General features: G+C 44.3%; 2 protein-coding genes across 2 annotated transcripts in view; one reads left to right on the forward strand and one right to left on the reverse strand.

Annotated features, from left to right (window-relative positions):
• Window positions 1-5,277, forward strand: part of pknox1.1 (pbx/knotted 1 homeobox 1.1) — a 20,915-nt gene extending 15,638 nt beyond the window's left edge. The window contains exons 7-10 of the mRNA XM_053328891.1: window positions 760-888; window positions 1,050-1,126; window positions 1,269-1,435; window positions 4,998-5,277. Of these exons, the coding sequence (XP_053184866.1) occupies window positions 760-888; window positions 1,050-1,126; window positions 1,269-1,435; window positions 4,998-5,179 (555 nt within the window). The 3' untranslated portion in view covers window positions 5,180-5,277. The remainder of the gene's footprint in view (window positions 1-759; window positions 889-1,049; window positions 1,127-1,268; window positions 1,436-4,997) is intronic.
• A 3,929-nt stretch (window positions 5,278-9,206) lies between these two features.
• The window catches only part of tmprss3a (transmembrane serine protease 3a), a 27,419-nt gene continuing 14,125 nt past the window's right edge, over window positions 9,207-22,500 (reverse strand). The window contains exons 9-14 of the mRNA XM_053329084.1: window positions 21,982-22,147; window positions 19,234-19,403; window positions 15,388-15,483; window positions 14,605-14,747; window positions 13,145-13,297; window positions 9,207-9,236 (exon numbers count right to left, since the gene is read on the reverse strand). Of these exons, the coding sequence (XP_053185059.1) occupies window positions 9,207-9,236; window positions 13,145-13,297; window positions 14,605-14,747; window positions 15,388-15,483; window positions 19,234-19,403; window positions 21,982-22,147 (758 nt within the window). The remainder of the gene's footprint in view (window positions 9,237-13,144; window positions 13,298-14,604; window positions 14,748-15,387; window positions 15,484-19,233; window positions 19,404-21,981; window positions 22,148-22,500) is intronic.

Below are 22,500 nucleotides of genomic sequence, written 5' to 3' on the forward strand. Positions count from 1 at the left end.
CGTGATTGATTCCCAGTTAAGACACTCTGGTAAGAAATGCTTTACATTATGGGCTTAAAACTGCCTTCAAATGGAAAATAACAGGATTTTAAACATGCAATTCAAAACGCCATTAATCGTGATTAACTATGGAAATTATGCGATTAAAAAATAATCGTTTGACAGCCCTAGTAATAATCCAAGTACCATCCAGTAATCCAAGTACCCTTAAAGTGATCCTGATACCAGCTGAGTAATTCATCAGATTCTGTCTTTTACATTTTAATCTTTCATTTGCACTCTATGTCCTTTTTAATGATTTTAAAGCTAATCATTATTTTATGCTGTGGACGGGTCGTAGCTCCTGTGGCAGTGGACCAATCACATGTCGCATAGTCATATTTTCTAGCTCTGGGTGCAAAAAAGGTCAATTGCAGGTTTGGTTTGACGGGAGACATTTCCATTTCCACTATTTGGTATCCATCTGAGGTACGGACACCCAGCCGTAATCATTGTATATTGAGCTCTGAGTGCTTCCAACACTTGGATGACCTACGCTCTACACTGTACCTGAACGCCTCCAGTGTAGACACACAGACGGAGCAGACGCTGCTGCTGCTGCTCTGCTGCAAATACTCAGAGTCAAATGTTGTGGAAGAGATTGAAATGTGGTCAGAATTGGGTTTTTTTCTTTGGGACTAAATGATTTTGTGTGTGTGTGTGTGTGTGTGTGTGTGTGTGTGTGTGTGTGTGTGTGTGTGTGTGTGTGTGTGTGTTCAGCTCCAGCTGCAGTTTCACCAGGACTTAAACCTCTTCAATCACGACGACAACTCAACCAAGAACAAACGTGGCGTCCTACCCAAACACGCCACCAACGTCATGCGCTCGTGGCTCTTCCAGCACATCGGGGTGAGTGTGTCTGTGTGTGTGTGTGTGTGTGTGTGTGTGTGTGTGTGTGTGTGTGTGTGTGTGTGTGTGTGTGTGTGTGTGTGTGTGTGTGTGCTGAGCGGCTCGTCGTCTTTTCTGACACTTTGAATCAACACTGAAGCTTTATTTCTCCTCTCCTGCAGCATCCATATCCAACAGAGGATGAGAAGAAACAGATCGCCACTCAGACAAACCTGACGCTCCTGCAGGTCAATAACTGGTGAGTTTGTGACAGTCCATGCAGCCCCTCGTTCAAACATCCACCTTTTTAGACCTAACCTAACCTAACCCTAACCCACAAATACGTGAAGAAGAAGAAGAAAAGCAGCTGAGCAGCCCGACTCGTCTCCTCGTCTCTGCAGGTTCATAAATGCACGGAGGCGGATCCTGCAGCCCATGTTGGACGCCAGCTCCTCTGAGACACCCAAAACCAAAAAGAAGACCCCTCAGAACCGGCCTCTGCAGCGCTTCTGGCCCGACTCCATCGCATCAGGAGGAGGAAGCCACCAGCAGGTCACCATGCCAGACGGTACGAGCATTACATCCATCCAGATTCAGCCAAATGACAAACCTCACAAAGATGAATGAGTCCACATGGCTGATTATTAACCCTTTATTGGGCAAATAATTATATTTGGTAACTTCTGTAAATATCCCAAAATATCCTTCCTTCCTTCCTTCCTTCCTTCCTTCCTTCCTTCCTTCCTTCCTTTCCTTCCTCCCTGCCTTCTTTCTTCCCTTCCTCTTTTCCTTTCTCCCTCCCTCGTTCCTTATTTCCTCCATCCTTCCTTCTTTTCCTTACTTCCATCTGTTCTTCCTCCCTCCCTCCTTCTCTCCTCCCTTCTTTCTTTCCTTCCTCCGTCCTTTCCTTATTTCCATCTGTTCTTCCTCCCTCCCTCCTTCTCTCCTCCCTTCCTTCTTGCCTTCTTCCATCCCCCTTTCTTCTTCCTTCCTTCCTTCCTTCTTTCTTCCCTTCCTCCCTCCCTCCTTCTCTCTTTCTTTCCTCCCCCCTACCTTCCTTTGAGTTTAATGATTGACACAACAGTAAGTTTGGAGAGTTGTTCAAATGCTGCTGGAGGTTTTTCTTAACCCTTAAACAGGCCTTACTAGTTATGTCATTTGCACCTAAAGGAAGGAAAGGAGGGAGGGAAGAAGGAAGGAAGGAAAGGAGGGAGGAAGGAAAGGAGGGAGGGAAAAGGAGGGAGGGAAGAAGGAAGGAAGGAAGGAAAGGAGGGAGGAAAGGAGGGAGGAAAGGAGGGAGGAAGGGAAGGAAGGAGGGAGGAAGAAGGAAGGAAGGAAAGGAGGGAGGGAAGGAGGAGGAAGGAAAGGAAGGAGGGAAGGAGGAGGAAGGAAAGGAAGGAGGTAGGAAGGAAAGGAGGGAGGAAGGTAGGAAGGAAAGGAGGGAGGGAGGAAGGTAGGAAAGGAGGGAAGAAGGAAGGAAAGGAGGGAGGAAGGAAGGAAGGAAAGGAGGGAGGAAGGAAGAAAGAAAGGAAGGACAGATGAAGGAAGGAAGAAAGGACAGAAGGAGGGAACATTTACCCTAACAGCTGAACTTAGATCTAAGGAAGGAAGGACAGATGAAGGAAGGAAGGAAGGAAGGAAGGACAGAGGAAGGACCGGGAGGATGACAGGAAGGTTAAAGAGTGTGTATCTCCTGGTGCACGTTGTCTGTTTAAGGGTTGTTAGAAATACAGTTAGAGAATAAATCATCAAACTCTTAGCAAATGATTTACTGTTGAGACACTTTTCTGTCCTTTTATTTCCTTCCTTCTTTCACTCATTAACTTAAACATTCATTAATCTACCAGGTATTTAAAATTTAATACGTTGGATCATTTTTTTATATATTTTTTTAGGGCTGTCAAACGATTAATTTTTTTAATCGAGATTAATCGCATCGTTTCCATAGTTAATCGCGATTAATGGCGTTTTGAATGTCATGTTTAAAATCCTGTTATTTTCCATTTGAAGGCAGTTTAAGCCCATAATGTAAAGCATTTCTTACCAGAGTGTCTTAACTGGGAATCAATCACGGCTCTGCTGCGACTCCCACACTCCAAAATGGTCCTTTGGTGGAGCTGAGGCTGGCTTGGCTGCACCTGGGTGTTTAGCGTGGAGGTGCTAACTCAAACTCCACGTACTCCGGTGGTAGTTAAACTCCGTTTGACACAGGTTGCATTTTACTTTGACTTGTCTGATTGGCTGTCGGGCTGCTGGTTGGTTTATAGGAAGGATTCTGAGACCAGACTAAAAAGTGAGAGTCACTTCCTTTTCCTAAACAGAGTTTAAGCTCGTCCTCCTGTTGTCCTCGAGTCAAGGAAGGAAGGGAAGGAAGGAAGGAAGGAAGGAAAAAAGGAAGGGAGGGAGGAAGGAAAGGAGGAGGGAAGGAGGGAAGGAGGGAAGGAAGTTAGGAGGGAGGGAAGGAAGGAAGGAAGGTAGGAGGGAGGTAGGAGGGAGGAAGGAAGGACGGAAGAAAGAAGGAGGGAGGAAGGAGGGGAGGAAGAAGGAGGAAGGACTGAAAGGAGGGAGGGAGGGAGGGGGGAAGGGAGGAGGGAGGAGGGAGGAGGAAGAAAGGGAGGAGGAAGGAAAGAAGGAAGGGAGGGAGGGAGGGAAGTTAGGGAGGAGAGAGGAGGAAGGAGGAAGTTAGGAGAGAGGGAGAAGGACGGAAGGAAGGAGGAAGGAAGGATGGAAGGAGGGAAGTTAGGAGGGAAGGAGGAAGAAAAGGAAGGAAGGATGGAAGGAGGGAAGTTAGGAGGGAGGGAGGAAGAAAGGAAGGATGGAAGGAGGGAAGTTAGGAGGGAAGGAGGAAGAAAAGGAAGGCAGGAAGGAGGGAAGTTAGGAGGGAAGGAGGAAGAAAAGGAAGGAGGGAAGGAGGAAGAAAAGGAAGGATGGAAGGAAGGAGGGAAGGAAGGATGGAAGGGAGGAAGAAGAAAGCTGTCGGGCTGCTGTTTGGTTTATAGGAAGGATTCTGATTGGCTGTCAGTGTTTCTCTGAAAGTGATCCAACGATATCGTCCAACACTGTCGATGTCGTTATAGTTGTGGTGTGAACTCCTCCATCCACAGTTACAACCATTTTTAATACTATATATCTATAGTTGTAGTTCTTGGTGTGGATGGGCCTGAAGTCTCTGCTGGGAGGATTTACTTTCCTCCCATACCTCCTCAATTTTTTGAGACATTGAATTTTTTTACACTTTTTTTTACACTGATTTTTTTTTTTTACACTGATTTTTTTACATTGAATTTTTTTACACTGATTTTTTTTACACTGAATTTTTTTACACTGAATTTTTTTACACTGATTTTTTTACACTGAATTTTTTACACTGTTTTTTTTTACACTGAATTTTTACACTGATTTTTTTACACTTAATTTTTTTACTCTGAATTTTTTTACACTTTTTTTTACACTGGATTTTTTACACTGAATTTTTTACACTGAATTTTTTACACTGATTTTTTTTTACATTGAATTTTTTGAGACATGAATTTTTTTACACTTTTTTACACTGCATTTTTTTACACTGCATTTTTTTACACTGAATTTTTTACACTGATTTTTTTTACACTGATTTTTTTACACTGAATTTTTTTACTCTGAATTTTTTTACACTGATTTTTTTACACTGATTTTTTTTACATTGAATTTTTTTACACTTTTTTTACACTGAATTTTTTGAAGACATTGATTTTTTTAACACTGAATTTTTTTACACTGAATTTTTTGAGACATTGAATTTTTTTACACTGAATTTTTTACACTGAATTTTTGAAGACATTGAATTTTTTTACACTTTTTTTTTACACTGATTTTTTTACACTGAATTTTTTTTACGCTGATTTTTTTTTAAACAGAAAAAATTCAGAGGAAAAAAAATTCAGTTCTTGAAATTCAACGGCTTTTAAAATTCAAAGTCTGATTTCAATGAAAAAAAAAAAAATTCAGTGCTAAAAATTCAAATTCAAAAGCAGATGGCACAGATTAACTTCCATACTACTGAGTCTTACACAGTAACACTTCTGCTGTCGTTAACTTTTAGAGATTCAGTGTTGAAAACGTTTCGAGTGATTCTCTCCTCTGACTTTAAGGCACGATGGTGACGATGAACATGGAGGGTCTGCAGAGCCTGACGTCAGACGGCGCCACGCTGGCGGTACAGCAGGTGATGATGGGGGGCCACAGCGAGGACGAGTCGGGGGACAGCGGGGACGAGGACGAGGACGCGGACATGGCCGGGCTGGGCCTGGACAACAGCGACTCATTGCAGTAGAGGACACACACACTCCCTCACACAATGATCTACGCACACACACACACACAGAGAAACACAACATGCGTCAAAAATGGTGTCCAGAATACACACACACACACACAATGATCTACGCCAGGGGTGTCAAACATGCGGCCCGTGGGCCAGAACCGGCCCGCTGACGGGTGCGATCTGGCCCACTTTCCTTTCTGTGTTCTTTTCCTTCCTTCCTTTCTTCCTTCTGTCCTTCCTTCCTTTTTTCCTTTCTTCGTTCCTTTCTTCCTTCCATCTGTCCTTCCTACCTTCCTTTTTTCCTTTCTTCGTTCCTTTCTTCCTTCCATCCGTCTTTCCTCCCTTTCTTCCTTCCTTCTTCCGTTTCTTCCATCTGTCCTTCCTTTCTTCTGTCTGTCCTTCCTTCCTTCTGTCTGTCCTTCCTATCTTTCTTCCTTTTGCCTGTATTTCCTTCCTTCCCTTCTTATTTCCTGCCTTCCTTCCTTCCTTCCTTCCTTCCTTCCTTCCCTTCATCTTTTTAATGATCCGGCCCACATGACATCAAATTGGTCTGTATGTGGCCCTTGAATGAAAATGAGTTTGACACCTCTGATCTACACACACACACACACACACACACACACACACACACACACACACACACTAGGTTTACATAGAGCACAAAGCGACAGGACAACAGGGGAACGGTCCTGCACTCTTCCGACTCTCCCACCCTGCTGAACGATCGATGCTGCGTGTGTGAACATCAGGAGTTTCATTTCAGAAACCGTTTTTTAATTATTTAGTTGACGTAGGCGAGTGCACTTTTTTTTGTATATTTAAGCTCAAAAAGATTAAATCAAAACAGAAGAAGAAGAAGAAGAAGAAAAGAGGAAAAAAAAGAAGTGTTAAAAACACCCGAAGCAAGTTTATCTGCTCCGTTAATAAATGTTGACTGATTTTATTATCTTTTTTTTTTGTTACCCAACCCCTCCCACACCCTTCTCCTGCCCCCCAACCCCTCCCACATCCCCCTCCTGCCCCCCCAACCCCTCCCACTCCCCCCTACTGCTCCCCCAACCTCTCCCACACCCTCCTCCTGCTCCCCCAACCCTGCCCACACCCCCCTCCTGCTCCCCCAACCCCTCCCACACCCCCCTCCTGACCCCCCTCCTGCCCCCCAACCCCTCCCATACCCCCCTCCTGCCCATGTTGAATTCTCAGTTTGGATGCCAACACTTTAAAGTTGTATCTGTAAGGGTTTGTCTTCACTTTTTGCATGCTTGTGTTTTGAGTAGATGTGCGCACTCTTACGACCGACTCTCCATCAGAGGAGAAATTTAAAAAAAAAAAAAAAAAAAAACTACAACAAAAAAAAAGACAGGAAAAAAAAAAGGAGAGATGCTTATTTTTATATACAAACATATGAAATTAGTGTTTTTTTGTTTTTTTTTTTGTTTCATTTTTTGTGTTCTCCTGTTTTGTAATAAGGAATATTTATGTACAGATTCATAATTAAAAGCTAGCAACCCTGTTTTCCGGGGTTCTTTGAAGTTTTCTAAGAAACAAGAAGAAAAAAAAAAGGAATTGAATTATTATGCTGGTTGGAAAAAAAAATTGCTATTTAAAAAAAAATTGGTTTTAAACTTACACAATACTAACAAGGCCTTACATGATGTGTTCTTTTCTAAAGAATTATTATTGCCAAGAAGCACAAAAAGAAAGTCTGACTGGTCCCAAAAAAAAAAAAAAAAAAAAAAAAAGACACTAAAGAGCAGAAACATTTTTGTGGGTTTTTTTTTTTTTTTTTTTTTTTTCTGCAAAAGCATCGTTTAAAGAATTTCAACTTTTTACTGCAAACATCCTCAATTTAACTTTTTAACTTCAGAGCTTTCTGACTGCAGTATTCTACACAGCTGTGTTGCATTCACTGGAAAAAATTAAAATTGGAAAAAAAAAAAAAAAGTTCGTTTTTTTCTGAATTCATTGAAAGTTTTCTGATTTCTTCGGTTCAACCGTAAAGTCTTCTTCCATCCATCCATCCTTCCTCCCTCCCTCCTTACTCCCTTCCTTTCCTTCTCTCCTTACTTCCTTCTTCTTTTCCTTCCTTCCTCCTTACTTCCTTCTTTCCTTCCTCCTTACTCCCTTCCTTCCTTCCTTCTTTCCTTACTCCCTTCCTTCCTTCCTTCTTTCCTTCCTTCCTCCTGTCCTTCCTTGACCTGAGGACAACAGGAGGGTTAAAGACAGGAGCATCTCAGAGTGTCTCGAAATAACCCCAAAAACCCTTCCTTTCCTTCTCTCCTTACTTCCTTCTTCTTTTCCTTCCTTCCTTCCTCTTTTCCTCCTTTCCTTCCATCCTTCCTCCCTCCCTCCTTTCCTTCCTTCCTTCTTTCCTTCCTTCCTCCTTACTCCCTTCCTTCCTTCCTTCCTTCTTTCCTTCCTTCCTCCTGTCCTTCCTTGACCTGAGGACAACAGGAAGCTTTAAGACAGGAGCATCTCAGAGTGTCTCGAAAAACCCCCCAAAAACCCTTCCTTTCCTTCTCTCCTTACTTCCTTCTTCTTTTCCTTCCTTCCTTCCTCTTTTCCTCCTTTCCTTCCATCCTTACTTCCTTCCTCCTTACTCCCTTCCGTCTTTCCTTCCTTCCTCCTGTCCTTCCTTGACCTGAGGACAACAGGAGCATCTCAGAGTGTCAAGAGGATTCAAGTTGTTTTAAAATCATCTCGTTAAAAAAAAAAAAAAAAATCCCAAGTGAATGCAACACACTTCTGTAGTATTCACACTTGTTTAGTTTTTAAATTGCAGCTTCTGGTTCTTTGCCCGCATTGTGTATACCATACATTACGTCTTTTAATCATTTTTACAATAGTAGTGTAGGCGTCACACTTTCTCAAAAAAAAAAAAAGAAAAATGCACAATCCAGAACACTATGCTAACAACACAATCACAGAGGCTCCGAGTCGGGGGGGGGGGGGGAGAAACGCTGGAAGGGCAGAATCCACCGAGAGATACCACCAACGCCGCCGCCATCATCATCATCATCGTCATCATCATCATCAGCGAGGATGACGAGAAGGAGCGGACTTTTTTAGCACGCATTAAACTTTCTTTTTTTTTATTTATGGACACGAACATGTGACTGCGATGGGAAACCTGACAGCCGGAGCAGTCGGACTATGAAACGCTGCAGTTCCTGTGGGCCGCCGCCACTACAGACACACACACACACACACACACACACACACACACACACACACACACTCCTCATTGTTTCCTCTATAGTCACCATACACCTGATAGGCCTCCCTCCCTCCTTTCCTTCCTTCTTCCTTTCCTCCCCTCCTCCCTCCTTTCCTTCCTTCTTCCTTCCTCCCTTTCTCCCTCCTTTCCGTCCTTCTTTCCTTTCCTTTCCTCCCTCCCTTCCTCCCTCCTTGCCTTCCTTCCTCCCCCCTTTTATAATAGGCCTCTGAAATCATGAGGAGCCACGCTTACATGTTCAGGCACACACACACACACACACACACACACACAGTGAAGCATCTGGAATCTCTTATCAATATGTTTGATACGACTGCACAAATTTGGGGTGCCTGCTGTCTGTTGAATATCTGTAATATTGTACTGTACCACAAGCTGTCTGTCAGTAGTTGCAGTAATCTGGTTTTTTAATCCCTTCTTGTAAAAGTAAAGACTTGAAATGGTTAATTTTTTTGACGTGTTGGGAAACCTCGGCGGCCTGGAGGGTGGATGGTGGAGGGTGGGGTAGGGGGGGTTGTGATGTAGTGACTCTGCGTTAAGGCCCCTCGCTGAGCTCTCTCGGCTCCTCACTCGCATCTGTCTTGCTTTTTAAATGAAGCGTTGTTCACTTTTCTCTTTTGTCTGTTTTTGCCTTAGAGCTTTCTATTTTGGAATAAACGATGCCTAACTCTCTGCTGTGCAATGTCTCTTTCTCCTTCTCTTTCTCCTTCTTCTTCTTCTTCTCCTTCTTCTTCTTCTCTTCTGTCCGTTAAATGTGAAAAACATCCAAACAGGATCCGGTGAGACGAAACTGCAGCTGAGTCAGTTGTCTGAGCTGAGAGCCTCTTCTCTCTGAAACACAGAAAACAAGACTTTAGAGTTAATGATCCACAGCTGTCCGTGGTCAAATCTGAACTCTGTCCAAACCAACGTCCTTAAAAAAAACAACAAATATGCTTAATTATTATCCATAAAACAGCTCAAATATTTTCATAAAAGCATTGTGTCACTCTGCACGGCTTCAGGAAGAATGAACAGTGTTTAAAAGTTTCATTTCTCAGGCTGAAACTCTGAAGTGAAGAAGGTGAATTTTTAATGTGTAAATGATTCACCTTCAGTAAAGATCAAGTCCTGCTGACTCATGAGAAACTGCTGCCTGTTGTTCTTGTTTTTGACTTATTTCACAAAGGATTTAAATGTTAGAACATAGAAAATATATAAATAAGGATGTTGGGATCCATCAATCATTGTGCTGTAATTACATTCACACATCTGAAATCTTCCTTGTTAGAAGCTGGAGCTCATAATACTAATGATAATGCTACTAAACCGTACATTATATATATGTATAGTGATTCTTCCCTCTAAACTTCTCACATGCTTTCATCTCAATAAATGTTCAAATGATCCAATATTTCAGCAGAAATCAAAGATTAGAGAAAAAGTCCAAAAACTGAAAACACATTTGTGAATCTGAACTTTGTTTTTTCTTCTTTCCTCTCCCATTAATCATCTCAGCAGCCCTCACATTTATCTGCTGACCCTTTGGAGGGGCCCCACCCCTAGGTTGGGAACCACTGGACTAAACTAGCTAACTGTATATAAAGTAGTATAAACTAGCTAACTGTATATAAAGTAGTAAACTAGCTAACCGTATATAAAGTAGTGTAAACTAGCTAACTGTATATAAAGTAGTGTAAACTAGCTAACTGTATATAAAGTAGTATAAACTAGCTAACTGTATATAAAGTAGTGTAAACTAGCTAACTGTATATAAAGTAGTATAAACTAGCTAACTGTATATAAAGTAGTATAAACTAGCTAACTGTATATAAAGTAGTATAAACTAGCTAACTGTATATAAAGTAGTAAACTAGCTAACCGTATATAAAGTAGTATAAACTAGCTAACCGTATATAAAGTAGTATAAACTAGCTAACTGTATATAAAGTAGTATAAACTAGCTAACTGTATATAAAGTAGTATAAACTAGCTAACTGTATATAAAGTAGTATAAACTAGCTAACTGTATATAAAGTAATGTAAACTAGCTAACTGTATATAAAGTAATGTAAACTAGCTAACTGTATATAAAGTAATGTAAACTAGCTAACTGTATATAAAGTAGTATAAACTAGCTAACTGTATATAAAGTAGTGTAAACTAGCTAACTGTATATAAAGTAATGTAAACTAGCTAACTGTATATAAAGTAGTATAAATTAGCTCCACCTATCACTACTTTTACTGTAATACTGCATACTACATCACTATAATACTGCAGTACTTTTACTGTAATACTGCATACTACATCACTATAATACTACAGTACTTTTACTGTAATACTGCATACTACATCACTATAATACTGCAGTACTTTTACTTTAGTAGGATGTAAATGAAAGTACTGAGTGGATCCAGCTGTCTGTCTCTGCAGGACGAGGTCACTAACAGCTGGGACCGAGCTCGGCTGATTAGTCACGCTTTAACAGACGAGACGGTAAACTGATTAACTGCAGCTGTTCTTCAAACTCCACGTTTAAAAAAGAACCCAACAACAGACCCTTAATATAGGAAGGAAAGGAGGGAAGGAAGAAGGGAGGAAAGGAAGGAAGGAAAGAAGGAAAGGAGAGAGTAAGGAAGGGAGGAAAGGAAAGAAGGAAGGAAAGGAGGGAGGGAGGGAGGAGGGAAGGAAGGAAAGGAAGAAGGAAGGAAAGGAGGGAGGAAGGAAGAAGGAAGCAAAGGAGGGAAGGAAGGAAAGGAAGGAGGGAAGAAGGAATTAAAGGAGGCAGGAAGGAAGGAAGAAGGGAAGAAAGGAAAGGGGGGAGGAAGGAAGGAAAGGAGGGAGGATGGGAGGAAAGGAAAGAAGGAAGGAAAGGAGGGAGAAAGGAAGAAGGAATTAAAGGAGGCAGGAAGGAAGGAAGAAGGGAGGAAAGGAAAGAAGGAAGGAAAGGAGGGAAGGAAGAAGGAATTAAAGGAGGCAGGAAGGAAGGAAGAAGTGAGGAATTAAAGGAGGCAGGAAGGGAGGAAGGAAGAAGGAAGGAAAGGAGGGAGGAGGGAAGGAAGAAGGGAGGAAGGAAGGAAGAAGGGAGGAAAGGAAAGAAGGAAGGAAAGGAGGGAGAAAGGGAGGAAGGAAGAAGGAAGGAAAGGAGGGAGGAGGGAAGGAAGAAGGGAGGAAAGGAAAGAAGGAAGGAAAGGAAGGAGGGAGGAAGGAAAGGAAGGAAGGAAGAAGGAAGGAAAGGAGGGAGGAAGGAAGAAGGAATTAAAGGAGGCAGGAAGGAAGGAAGAAAAGGAGGGAGGAAGTAAGGAGGTAGGAAGGAAGAGACGGCTTTAACAGACGAGAGAGTGTACAGTTTAAAACTTTTATTCCTGTGTGCTGCAGATCTCTTATTAACTTATTAAAAACACGACAGCTGCACATGTGACACTTCCTTCACCACCATGAACACACACACACACACACACACCACACACACACACACACACACATACCACACACACTCACACGCACACGCACCACACACACACACACACACACACACACACACACACACACACACACACACACACACACATTGTCCTGCTGCCCGGAATACCACACAGCACCAAATGGGGATTCATCCGCCGCCGAAAGTAGTCCCCAACAACAGAGCCTTAATATAGGAAGGAAAGGAGGTAGGAAGGAGGTAAGTAGGAAGGAAGGAATGGAGGGAAGGATGAAGGGAGGAAAGGAAAGGAAAGGAAAGGAGAGAAGGGAGGAAAGGAAAGCAAAGGAGGGAGGAAGGACGAATGAAGGAAAGGAGTTAGGAAGGAAGGAGGGAGGAAAGGAAAGGAGGGAGGAAGAAGGGAGGAAGGAAAGAAGGAAAGAAGGAAGGAAGAAGGGAGGAAAGGAAAGGAGGGAGGAAGGAGGGAAGGAAGAAGGGAGGAAAGGAAAGGAAAGGAAAGGAGAGAAGGGAGGAAAGGAAAGCAAAGGAGGGAGGAAGGACGAAGGAAGGAAAGGAGTTAGGAAGGAAGGAGGGAGGAAGAAGGGAGGAAGGAAAGAAGGAAGGAGGAAAGGAAAGGAGGGAAGGAAAGAAGGAAGAAATAAGGTAGGAAAGAAGGACAGAGGACAGAATGAAGGGAGGAAGGAATAAGGAAAGGAAACAACAGAGCCTTAATATACTCTGTGTGAGCGCTGCACTACAACCTGCAGCTGCTGTAGAAAATGATGGAGGCTGTTTTAAAGATGGGAAAGGGAGGAAGGAGGGAGGAAAGGAAAGAAGGGAAGGAAGAAGGGAGGAAAGGAAAGAAGGAAGGAAAGGAGGGAGAAGGGGAGGAAAGGAGGGAGGAAGGAGGGAAGGAAGAAGGGAGGAAAGGAAAGAAACAAGGAAAGGAGGGAGGAAGGAAGGGAGGGAGGGAGGATGGAAGGAGGTAGGAAGGAAGAAAGAAGGGAGGTAGGAAGGAGGAAGGGAAGAAAGGAAACCTAACCCTAACCCTAACCCTAACCCAAGGAAAGGAGGGAGGGAGGAAGGAAGAAGGGAAGAAAGGAAAGAAGGAAGGAAAGGAGGGAGGGAGGAAGAAGGAAGGAAAGGAAGGAGGAAGGAAGGAACGAAAGGAGGTAACCCTAACCATCTGGTGGACTACAGATCAGTTCAGATCCAGTTTTAAGGACACCCCCCCCCACCAGTTTTAACCCCCCCCCCAACACACACACACACAGTTTTAAGCCCCCCCCCCCCCCCCCTCCCCAGTTTTAAGCCCCCCCCACGGTCTAACACTGACCTCCATCTGCTGGCGGACCCAGCTGAGCGAGCGTGTGATCCGGGTGTAGACGCCCGGCTTGTTCCTGATGGCGCAGCCGATCCCCCAGCTGGTCGCTCCCACCAGCTTCCACACAGACGAGTCCTCACAGGCCAGGGGGCCGCCGCTGTCACCCTGGGGAGACGTGGGGGGGGGGGGGGGGAGAGGGGGGGGGGGTTATCTGACTGACCATAAGCTGTAAACTGAACTGTGATGTAGTGGCACTTTTCCACCACGTCTGTCCTTCCTTCCTTCCTTCCTTCCTTCCACCTGTCTTTCATTGTTTCTTCCTTCTTTCCTTCCTTCCTACCTTCCTTCCACCTGTCTTTCATTCTTCCTTCCTTCCTTCCACCTGTCTTTCATTCTTTCTTCCTTCCTACCTTCCTTAGACCTGTCTTTCATCCTTTCTTCCTTCCTTCCTTCCACCTGTCTTTCATTCTTTCTTCCTTCCTTCTACCCTTCCTTCCTTCCACCTGTCTTTCATTCTTCCTTCCTTCCTTCCATCCTTCCTTCCTTCCTTCCACCTGTCTTTCATTCTTTCTTCCATCCTTCCTTCCTTCCTACCTTCCTTCCACCTGTCTTTCATTCTTCCTTCCTTCCTTCCATCCTTCCTTCCTTCCTTCCACCTGTCTTTCATTCTTCCTTCCACCAGTCATTCATTCTTCCTTCCTTCCTTCCTTCCTTCCTTCCTTCCTTCCACCTATCTTTCATTCTTCCTTCCTTCCTTCCTTCCTTCCTTCCTTCCTTCCTTCCTTCCTTCCTTCCTTCCACCTATCTTTCATTCTTCCTTCCTTCCTTCCACCTGTCTTTCAATCTTTCTTCCTTCCTTCCTTCCTTCCTTCCTTCCACCTGTCTTCCTTCCTTCCGTCCTTCCTTCCTTCCTTCCTTCCTTCCTTCCTTCCACCTGTCTTCCTTCCTTCCATCCTTCCTTCCTTCCTTCCTTCCTTCCACTTGTCTTTCATTCTTCATTCCTACCTTCCTTCCTTCCTTCCTTCCACCTATCTTTCATTCTTCCTTCCTTCCTTCCTTCCTTCCACCTGTCTTTCATTCTTTCTTCCTTCCTTCCTTCCTTCCTTCCTTCCTTCTTTCCTTCCGTTCTTCCACCTGTCTTTCATCTTTTCTTCCTTCCTTCCTTCCTTCCTTCCTTCCTTCCTTCCACCTATCTTTCATTCTTCCTTCCTTCCACCTGTCTTTCTTCCTTCCTTCCTCCCTTCCACCTGTCTTTCATTCTTCCTTCCTTCCTTCCTTCCTTCCTTCCTTCCTTCCTACCTTCCTACCTTCCTTCCACCTGTCTTTCATTCTTTCTTTCTTTCTTCCTTCCTTCCTTCCTTCCACCTGTCTTTCAATCTTTCTTCCTTCCTTCCACCTGTCTTTCTTCCTTCCTTCCTTCCTTCCTTCCTTCCATCCTTCCTTCCTTCCTTCCTTCCTTCCTTCCTTCCTACCTGGCAGGAGTCGGTTCCTCCCTCCAGGAACCCGGCACAGATCATCCAGGAGGAGATGAAGCCCTGATAGACCTCCGGCTGGTTGCAGGTCTTTGTGGAGAGGAGCGGCACCATGGCGGAGCGCAGCACCACGCTGGTCTCTCCTGATGGAACCAGAGAAATGTTTAACCCTCCTGTTGTCCTTGAGTCAAGGAAGGAAGGAAGGGAGGGAGGAAGGAAGGAAGGAAGGAAAGGAGGGAGGAAGGGAGGAAAGGAAAGGAAAGGAAAGAAGGAAAGGAGGGAGGGAGGGAGGAAGGAAAGGAAAGGAAAGAAGGAAGGAAAGGAGGGAGGAAGAGAGGAAGGAAGAAGGAAGGAAAGGAGGGATGACGGAAGGAAGGAAGGAGGGAGGAAGGAAGTCCCTCCTTCCGTCCTCCCTCCTTTCCTTCCTTCCTTCCTTTCTTCCCTCCTTTCCTTCCTTCTTCCTTCCTCCCTTTCTCCCTCCTTTCCTTCCTTCCTCCTTTCAGTCCTTCCTTCCTACCTCCTTCCTTCCTTCCTTCTTCCTTCCTTCCTTCCTTCCTTCCTCCTTCCTTTCTTCTTCCTTCCTCCCTCCTTTCCTTCCTTCTTTCCTTTCCTTTCCTCCCTTCCTCCCTCCTTTCCTTCCTCCTTTCCTTCCTTCTTCCTTCCTTGACTCGAGGACAACAGGAAGGCTAAACCCAGTTTTGTAGGTGTGGCTGAGCGAGTGACGATGATGATGATGATGATGATGATGATGATGACTTATAAATCAGCTGCTCTCAGACTCACCTTCGTCCTCGGTCGCCCCCCACCCAGAGATCCAGCACATGGTGCCCTCCTCGAACTCCTCGCCGTGGTTGGGCAGACAGATGGGCTCCACGAAGCCTGCGGAGGAAGATCAGAGGTTAAAAACAGAAAGATCCTCGCCTTAACCCTCCTGTTGTCCTTGAGTCAAGGAAGGAAGAAGGAAGGAAAGGAGGGAGGAAGGAAGGAAAGGGAAGGAAAGAAGGAAGGAAAGGAGAGAGAAAGGGAGGAAGATCAGCGTTTAGAAACAGAAAGATCATTATAGAAGCTCCTCACCTTAAACCTCCTGTTAAGGAAGGAAGAAGGAAGGAAAGGAGGGAGGAAGGGAGGAAAGGAAAGGAAAGAAGGAAGGAAAGGAGCGAGAAAGGGAGGAAAGGAAAGGAAAGAAGGAAGGAAAGGAGCGAGAAAGGGAGGAAGGAAGAAGGAAGGAAAGCAGGGAGGAAGGAAGGAGGGAAGGAAGAAGGGAGGAAAGGAAGAAGGAGGGAAAGGAGGGAGGAAAGAAGGACAGAGGAAAGAAAGAGAGAAGGAGGGAGGGAGGAAGGAATAAGGAAAGGAGGGAAGGAAGGGAGGAAAGGAAAGGAGGAAGGAAAGGAGGGCGGAAGGGAGTAAAGGAAAGGAAAGAAGGAAGGAAAGGAGGGAGGAAGGGAGTAAAGGAAAGGAAAGAAGGAAGGAAAGGAGGGAGGAAGGAAGAAGGAAGGAAAGGAGGGAGGAAGGAAGAAGGGAGGAAGGAAGGAGGGAAGGAAGAAGGGAGGAAAGGAAAGAAGGAAGGAATAAGGTAGGAAAGAAGGACAGAGGAAAGAAAGAGAAGGAGGGAGGGAGGAAAGAATGAAGGGAGGAAGGAATAAGGAAAGGAGGGAAGGAAGGAAAAGAGGGAGGAAAGGAAAGGAGGGAAGAAAGGGGGATGGAGGAAGTACAGACGGAAGGGAGGAAAGAAGAATAAGACGGGGTCAATTTTTTTTATTTTTATAGAATGATAATAAAAAGATGACAGACAGGATGAGGTCATGTGATGAGGTCATGTGATGAGGTGGTGTGATGAGGTCATGTGATGAGGTCATGTGATGAGGTGGTGTGATGAGGTCATGTGATGAGGTGGTGTGATGAGGTCGTGTGATGAGGTCATGTGATGAGGTCATGTAATGAGGTGGTGTGATGAGGTGGTGTGATGAGGTCATGTGATGAGGTCATGTGATGAGGTGGTGTGATGAGGTGGTGTGATGAGGTCATGTGATGAGGTCATATGATGAGGTCATGTGATGAGGTCATGTGATGAGGTGGTGTGATGAGGTCATGTGATGAGGTCATGTGATGAGGTCATGTAATGAGGTGGTGTGATGAGGTCATGTGATGAGGTGGTGTGATGAGGTCATGTGATGAGGTGGTGTGATGAGGTCATGTGATGAGGTCATGTGATGAGGTCGTGTGATGAGGTCGTGTGATGAGGTCGTGTGATGAGGTCATGTGATGAGGTCATGTGATGAGGCCATGTGATGAGTTCATGTGATGAGGTGGTGTGATGAGGTGGTGTGATGAGGTCATGTGATGAGGTGGTGTGATGAGGTCATGTGATGAGGTCGTGTGATGAGGTCATGTGATGAGGTGGTGTGATGAGGTGGTGTGATGAGGTCATGTGATGAGGTGGTGTGATGAGGTCATGTGATGAGGTCATGTGATGAGGTCGTGTGATGAGGTCATGTGATGAGGTCATGTGATGAGGTCATGTGATGAGGTGGTGTGATGAGGTGGTGTGATGAGGTGGTGTGATGAGGTCATGTGATGAGGTGGTGTGATGAGGTGGTGTGATGAGGTGGTGTGATGAGGTCATGTGATGAGGTGGTGTGATGAGGTGGTGTGATGAGGTCATGTGATGAGGTCATGTGATGAGGTGGTGTGATGAGGTGGTGTGATGAGGTCATGTGATGAGGTGGTGTGATGAGGTCATGTGATGAGGTCATGTGATGAGGTCGTGTGATGAGGTCATGTGATGAGGTCATGTAATGACGTCATATGATGAGGTCATGTGATGAGGTCATGTGATGAGGTCGTGTGATGAGGTGGTGTGATGTGGTCATGTGATGAGGTCATGTGATGAGGTGGTGTGATGAGGTCATGTGATGAGGTCATGTGATGAGGTGGTGTGATGAGGTCATGTGATGAGGTCATGTGATGAGGTGGTGTGATGAGGTCGTGTGATGAGGTCGTGTGATGAGGTCATATGATGAGGTCATGTGATGAGGTCATGTGATGAGGTGGTGTGATGAGGTCATGTGATGAGGTGGTGTGATGAGGTCATGTGATGAGGTCATGTGATGAGGTCATGTAATGAGGTGGTGTGATGAGGTCATGTGATGAGGTGGTGTGATGAGGTCATGTGATGAGGTCATGTGATGAGGTGGTGATGAGGTCGTGTGATGAGGTCGTGTGATGAGGTCGTGTGATGAGGTCATGTGATGAGGTCATGTGATGAGGCCATGTGATGAGGTCATGTGATGAGGTGGTGTGATGAGGTGGTGTGATGAGGTCATGTGATGAGGTGGTGTGATGAGGTCATGTGATGAGGTCGTGTGATGAGGTCATGTGATGAGGTCATGTGATGAGGTGGTGTGATGAGGTGGTGTGATGAGGTCATGTGATGAGGTGGTGTGATGAGGTCATGTGATGAGGTCATGTGATGAGGTTGTGTGATGAGGTCATGTGATGAGGTCATGTGATGAGGTCATGTGATGAGGTGGTGTGATGAGGTGGTGTGATGAGGTGGTGTGATGAGGTGGTGTGATGAGGTCATGTGATGAGGTGGTGTGATGAGGTGGTGTGATGAGGTGGTGTGATGAGGTCATGTGATGAGGTGGTGTGATGAGGTGGTGTGATGAGGTCATGTGATGAGGTCATGTGATGAGGTCATGTGATGAGGTGGTGTGATGAGGTGGTGTGATGAGGTCATGTGATGAGGTGGTGTGATGAGGTCATGTGATGAGGTCATGTGATGAGGTCGTGTGATGAGGTCATGTGATGAGGTCATTTAATGAGGTCGTGTGATGAGGTCATATGATGAGGTCATGTGATGAGGTCATGTGATGAGGTCGTGTGATGAGGTGGTGTGATGTGGTCATGTGATGAGGTCATGTGATGAGGTCATGTGATGAGGTGGTGTGATGAGGTCATGTGATGAGGTCATGTGATGAGGTCATGTGATGAGGTCATGTGATGAGGTCATGTGATGAGGTCGTGTGATGAGGTCATATGAAGAGGTCATGTGATGAGGTCATGTAATGAGGTCATGTAATGAGGTCATGTGATGAGGTCATGTGATGAGGTGGTGTGATGAGGTCGTGTGATGAGGTGGTGTGATGAGGTCGTGATGAGGTCATGTGATGAGGTCATGTGATGAGGTCATGTGATGAGGTCATGTGATGAGGTGGTGTGATGAGGTCATGTGATGAGGTCATGTGATGAGGTCGTGTGATGAGGTCATGTGATGAGGTGGTGTGATGAGGTCATGTGATGAGGTGGTGTGATAAGGTCATGTGATGAGGTGGTGTGATGAGGTCGTGTGATGAGGTGGTGTGATGAGGTGGTGTGATGAGGTGGTGTGATGAGGTCATGTGATGAGGTCATGTGATGAGGTGGTGTGATGAGGTCATGTGATGAGGTGGTGTGATGAGGTCATGTGATGAGATGTAATGAGGTGGTGTGATGAGGTCATGTAATGAGGTGGTGTGATGAGGTCATGTGATGAGGTCATGTGATGAGGTGGTGTGATGAGGTCGTGTGATGAGGTCATGTGATGAGGTGGTGTGATGAGGTCATGTGATGAGGTCATGTGATGAGTACCGTTAAAGACGAGCGGCTTGGTGAGCTTCATCAGAGCGATGTCGTAGTCGAGTCCTTTGGGTCGGTAGCCAGCGTGATAAATGATCCGCTCCACAGACAGAGACTGAGCTCCGTGTACCGGCTGCTCCGTCTGACCAGCGTGGACCGACCACATGGACGCCTCCGCAAACCTGCACACCATTATATCAGTACTACTAACTACAGTACTAGTACTTTACTGTAGTACAGTTTGAGGTACTAGTACTTTACTGCAGTACAGTTTGAGGTACTTGTACTTTACTGCAGTACAGTTAGAGGTACTTGTACTTTACTGTAGTACAGTTAGAGGTACTAGTACTTTACTATAGTACAGTTTGAGGTACTTGTACTTTACAGTAGTACAGTTAGAGGTACTAGTACTTTACTATAGTACAGTTTGAGGTACTTGTACTTTACAATAGTACAGTTAGAGGTACTAGTACTTTACTATAGTACAGTTTGAGGTACTTGTACTTTACAGTAGTACAGTTAGAGGTACTTGTACTTTACTGTAGTACAGTTTGAGGTACTTGTACTTTACTGTAGTACAGTTAGAGGTACTTGTACTTTACTGTAGTACAGTTAGAGGTACTAGTACTTTACAATACTACAGTTTGAGGTACTAGTACTTTACTATAGTACAGTTTGAGGTATTAGTACTTCACTGTAGTACAGTTTGAGGTACTAGTACTTTACAGTAGTACAGTTTGAGGTACTTGTACTTTACTGTAGTACAGTTGGAGGTACTTGTACTTTACTGTAGTACAGTTAGAGGTACTAGTACTTTACTGTAGTACAGTTGGAGGTACTTGTACTTTACTGTAGTACAGTTTGAGGTACTTGTACTTTACTGTAGTACAGTTGGAGGTACTTGTACTTTACTGTAGTACAGTTAGAGGTACTAGTACTTTACTGTAGTACAGTTAGAGGTACTTGTACTTTACTGTAGTACAGTTAGAGGTACTAGTACTTTACTGTAGTACAGTTAGAAGTACTTGTACTTTACTGTAGTACAGTTTGAGGTACTTGGGCTTTACTGTAGTACAGTTAGAGGTACTTGTACTTTACTGGAGTACAGTTTGAGGTACTAGTACTTCACTGTAGTACAGTTAGAGGTACTAGTACTTTTCTGTAGTACAGTTAGCGGTACTAGTACTTTACTGTAGTACAGTTAGCGGTACTAGTACTTTACTATAGTACAGTTTGAGGTACTTGTACTTTACAGTAGTACAGTTAGAGGTACTAGTACTTTACTATAGTACAGTTTGAGGTACTTGTACTTTACAGTAGTACAGTTAGAGGTACTAGTACTTTACTATAGTACAGTTTGAGGTACTTGTACTTTACAGTAGTACAGTTAGAGGTACTAGTACTTTACTGTAGTACAGTTTGAGGTACTTGTACTTTACAGTAGTACAGTTAGAGGTACTAGTACTTTACTATAGTACAGTTTGAGGTACTTGTACTTTACAGTAGTACAGTTAGAGGTACTAGTACTTTACTATAGTACAGTTTGAGGTACTTGTACTTTACAGTAGTACAGTTAGAGGTACTAGTACTTTACTGTAGTACAGTTTGAGGTACTTGTACTTTACTGTAGTACAGTTAGAGGTACTTGTACTTTACTGTAGCACAGTTAGAGGTACTAGTACTTTACAATACTACAGTTTGAGGTACTAGTACTTTACTATAGTACAGTTTGAGGTATTAGTACTTCACTGTAGTACAGTTTGAGGTACTAGTACTTTACAGTAGTACAGTTTGAGGTACTTGTACTTTACTGTAGTACAGTTGGAGGTACTTGTACTTTACTGTAGTACAGTTAGAGGTACTAGTACTTTACTGTAGTACAGTTGGAGGTACTTGTACTTTACTGTAGTACAGTTTGAGGTACTTGTACTTTACTGTAGTACAGTTGGAGGTACTTGTACTTTACTGTAGTACAGTTAGAGGTACTAGTACTTTACTGTAGTACAGTTAGAGGTACTAGTACTTTACTGTAGTACAGTTAGAGGTAATTGTACTTTACTGTAGTACAGTTTGAGGTACTTGTACTTTACTGGAGTACAGTTTGAGGTACTAGTACTTCACTGTAGTACAGTTAGAGGTACTAGTACTTTTCTGTAGTACAGTTAGCGGTACTAGTACTTTACTGTAGTACAGTTAGCGGTACTAGTACTTTACTATAGTACAGTTTGAGGTACTTGTACTTTACAGTAGTACAGTTAGAGGTACTAGTACTTTACTATAGTACAGTTAGAGGTACTAGTACTTTACTATAGTACAGTTTGAGGTACTTGTACTTTACAGTAGTACAGTTAGAGGTACTTGTACTTTACTGTAGTACAGTTAGAGGTACTAGTACTTTACTGTAGTACAGTTGGAGGTACTTGTACTTTACTGTAGTACAGTTGGAGGTACTTGTACTTTACTGTAGTACAGTTAGCGGTACTAGTACTTTACTGTAGTACAGTTAGCGGTACTAGTACTTTACTGTAGTACAGTTAGAGGTACTAGTACTTTACTGTAGTACAGTTAGAGGTACTAGTACTTTACTGTAGTACAGTTAGAGGTACTAGTACTTTACTGTAGTACAGTTAGCGGTACTATCAAACATGCTTCAGTAACGAGTTCAGACTCAACTTCTCACTCTTGAGCCACGAATTTCTAAATTTCAAATAAGAGCAAAGAGCTCGAAACCGTCCGCTCCGTCCAGATGTGCTGACTCACCCGTAGACGCAGTGCGCCGCGGTGAGCACCCAGCGGGACGTGATGATGGAGCCTCCACACAGATGCTCGCTGCTGAAGTGGAGGCTGACCTGCCAGGGGAACTGACCCGGCTTGGAGGCGTTGCCCCCGACGATACGAGTGCTGTACTGAGGCCTGGAGCCGCACGCTGGGGAGGGGTCAGGGGTCAGAGGTCAAAGCTTTCACTTAATATCAGTCAGCTGCTGTCTGTGAAATAAAGTCTCACGATGGTTTTAAATCAGAGAGTCTGGAGTCAAGGAAGGAAGGGAGGAAGGGAGTAAAGGAAAGAAGGCAGGGAGGAAGGAAGGAAAGAGAGAGAAAGGAAGGAACAACAGAAGGAAGAAAGGGGGATGGAGGACGGAAGGAAGGAAGGGAGGAAAGGAAATAAGGAAGGTAGGAAGGAAGGATGGAGGAAAGAAGTAAGTGAGTAAGGAAGGTAGGAGGGAGGGAGGAAAGAAGGTAGGACGGAGGGTGGAAGGAAGGAAGGACAGAGGAAAGAAG

The sequence above is a fragment of the Scomber japonicus genome, chromosome 11 (assembly GCF_027409825.1).
Source record: "Scomber japonicus isolate fScoJap1 chromosome 11, fScoJap1.pri, whole genome shotgun sequence".
Classification (NCBI taxonomy): Eukaryota; Metazoa; Chordata; class Actinopteri; order Scombriformes; family Scombridae; genus Scomber; species Scomber japonicus.